We start from the raw sequence: 981 nt of genomic DNA on the forward strand, positions 1-981 counted from the left end.
TTGGATGGTGTATAAAATGTTTCCATCACAGCAGAAAGTTGTATTGATCCTCACTGTGCCAATTTCCAGGAAATATAAGTGCAGAGTAATTGTATCAGATGACACTACAGGGATGCAACACTGTATGATAAACAATTGAGTTTCCAAATTTAAAAAGAAAATACTAGTAAAAAATTGAGTGAAGTCTGAGCAGTGCTCGTGAGCCCAGTGGTTTTGTGGTCAGGCCTCAGAAACCGGAAGTGTTTGCAGTGTGGCTGACCAACTGACTAAAGTGCAGATTGCAGAATTCAAAGAAGCTTTTCCGCTATTTGACAAGGATGGGAATGGGACTATAACAACAAAGGAATTGGCAACTGTAATGTGGTCTCTTGGGCAGAATCCCACAGAAGCAGAGTTACAGGACATGATTAATGAAGTAGATGCTGATGGTATTGGCACAATTGACTTCCCTGGATTTCTTTTGACAATAATGGCAAGGAAAATGAAAGATGCAGACAGTGAAGAAGAAATTAGAGAAGCACTCCGTGTATTTGATAAGGATGGCAATGGCTGTATTAATGCGGCAGAGCTTCGCCATGTGATGACAAACCTTGGAGAGAAGTTAACAGATGAAGAGGTTGATGAAATGTTTGGGGAAGTAGACATTGATGGCGATTGTCAAGTAAACTATGAAGAGTTTGTACAAATGATGACAACAAAGTGAAGACATTGTACAGAATGTATGAAATTTCTTGTATTAAATCATTTATTTGCCTTTCTTTGTAACTTATCTGTAAGAGTTTCCCTCTACTGTCAAAAAAATATGCATGTATAATAATTAGGACTTCATTTCTCCATGTTTTCTTCCCTTATCTTACTGTTGTTGTCCTGAAACCTTATTTTAGAAAATTGATCAAGTAACATTTTGCATGTGGCTTACTCTGGATATATCTAAGCCCTTGTGCACATCCAAACTTAAGATGGAGTTGGTCAAATTGGGTT

The 981-nt window shown here is 37.7% G+C and overlaps 1 protein-coding gene across 1 annotated transcript; it reads left to right on the forward strand.

Annotated features, from left to right (window-relative positions):
- The first annotated feature begins 286 nt into the window (after positions 1-286).
- Positions 287-712, forward strand: LOC101975217 (calmodulin). Its single transcript, XM_040281963.2, has one exon. It carries the CDS (start codon positions 359-361, stop codon positions 701-703), a length of 345 nt encoding a protein of 114 aa, XP_040137897.2. The 5' UTR covers positions 287-358; the 3' UTR covers positions 704-712.
- Positions 713-981: the final 269 nt, after the last annotated feature.

Source organism: Ictidomys tridecemlineatus, chromosome 6, assembly GCF_052094955.1.
Source record: "Ictidomys tridecemlineatus isolate mIctTri1 chromosome 6, mIctTri1.hap1, whole genome shotgun sequence".
NCBI classification, from domain to species: Eukaryota; Metazoa; Chordata; class Mammalia; order Rodentia; family Sciuridae; genus Ictidomys; species Ictidomys tridecemlineatus.

Excerpts from the sequence above, each read along its gene's own strand:
- LOC101975217 (XM_040281963.2), top strand. The coding sequence starts at position 359 with ATGTGGTCTCTTGGGCAGAATCCCACAGAAGCAGAGTTACAGGACATG.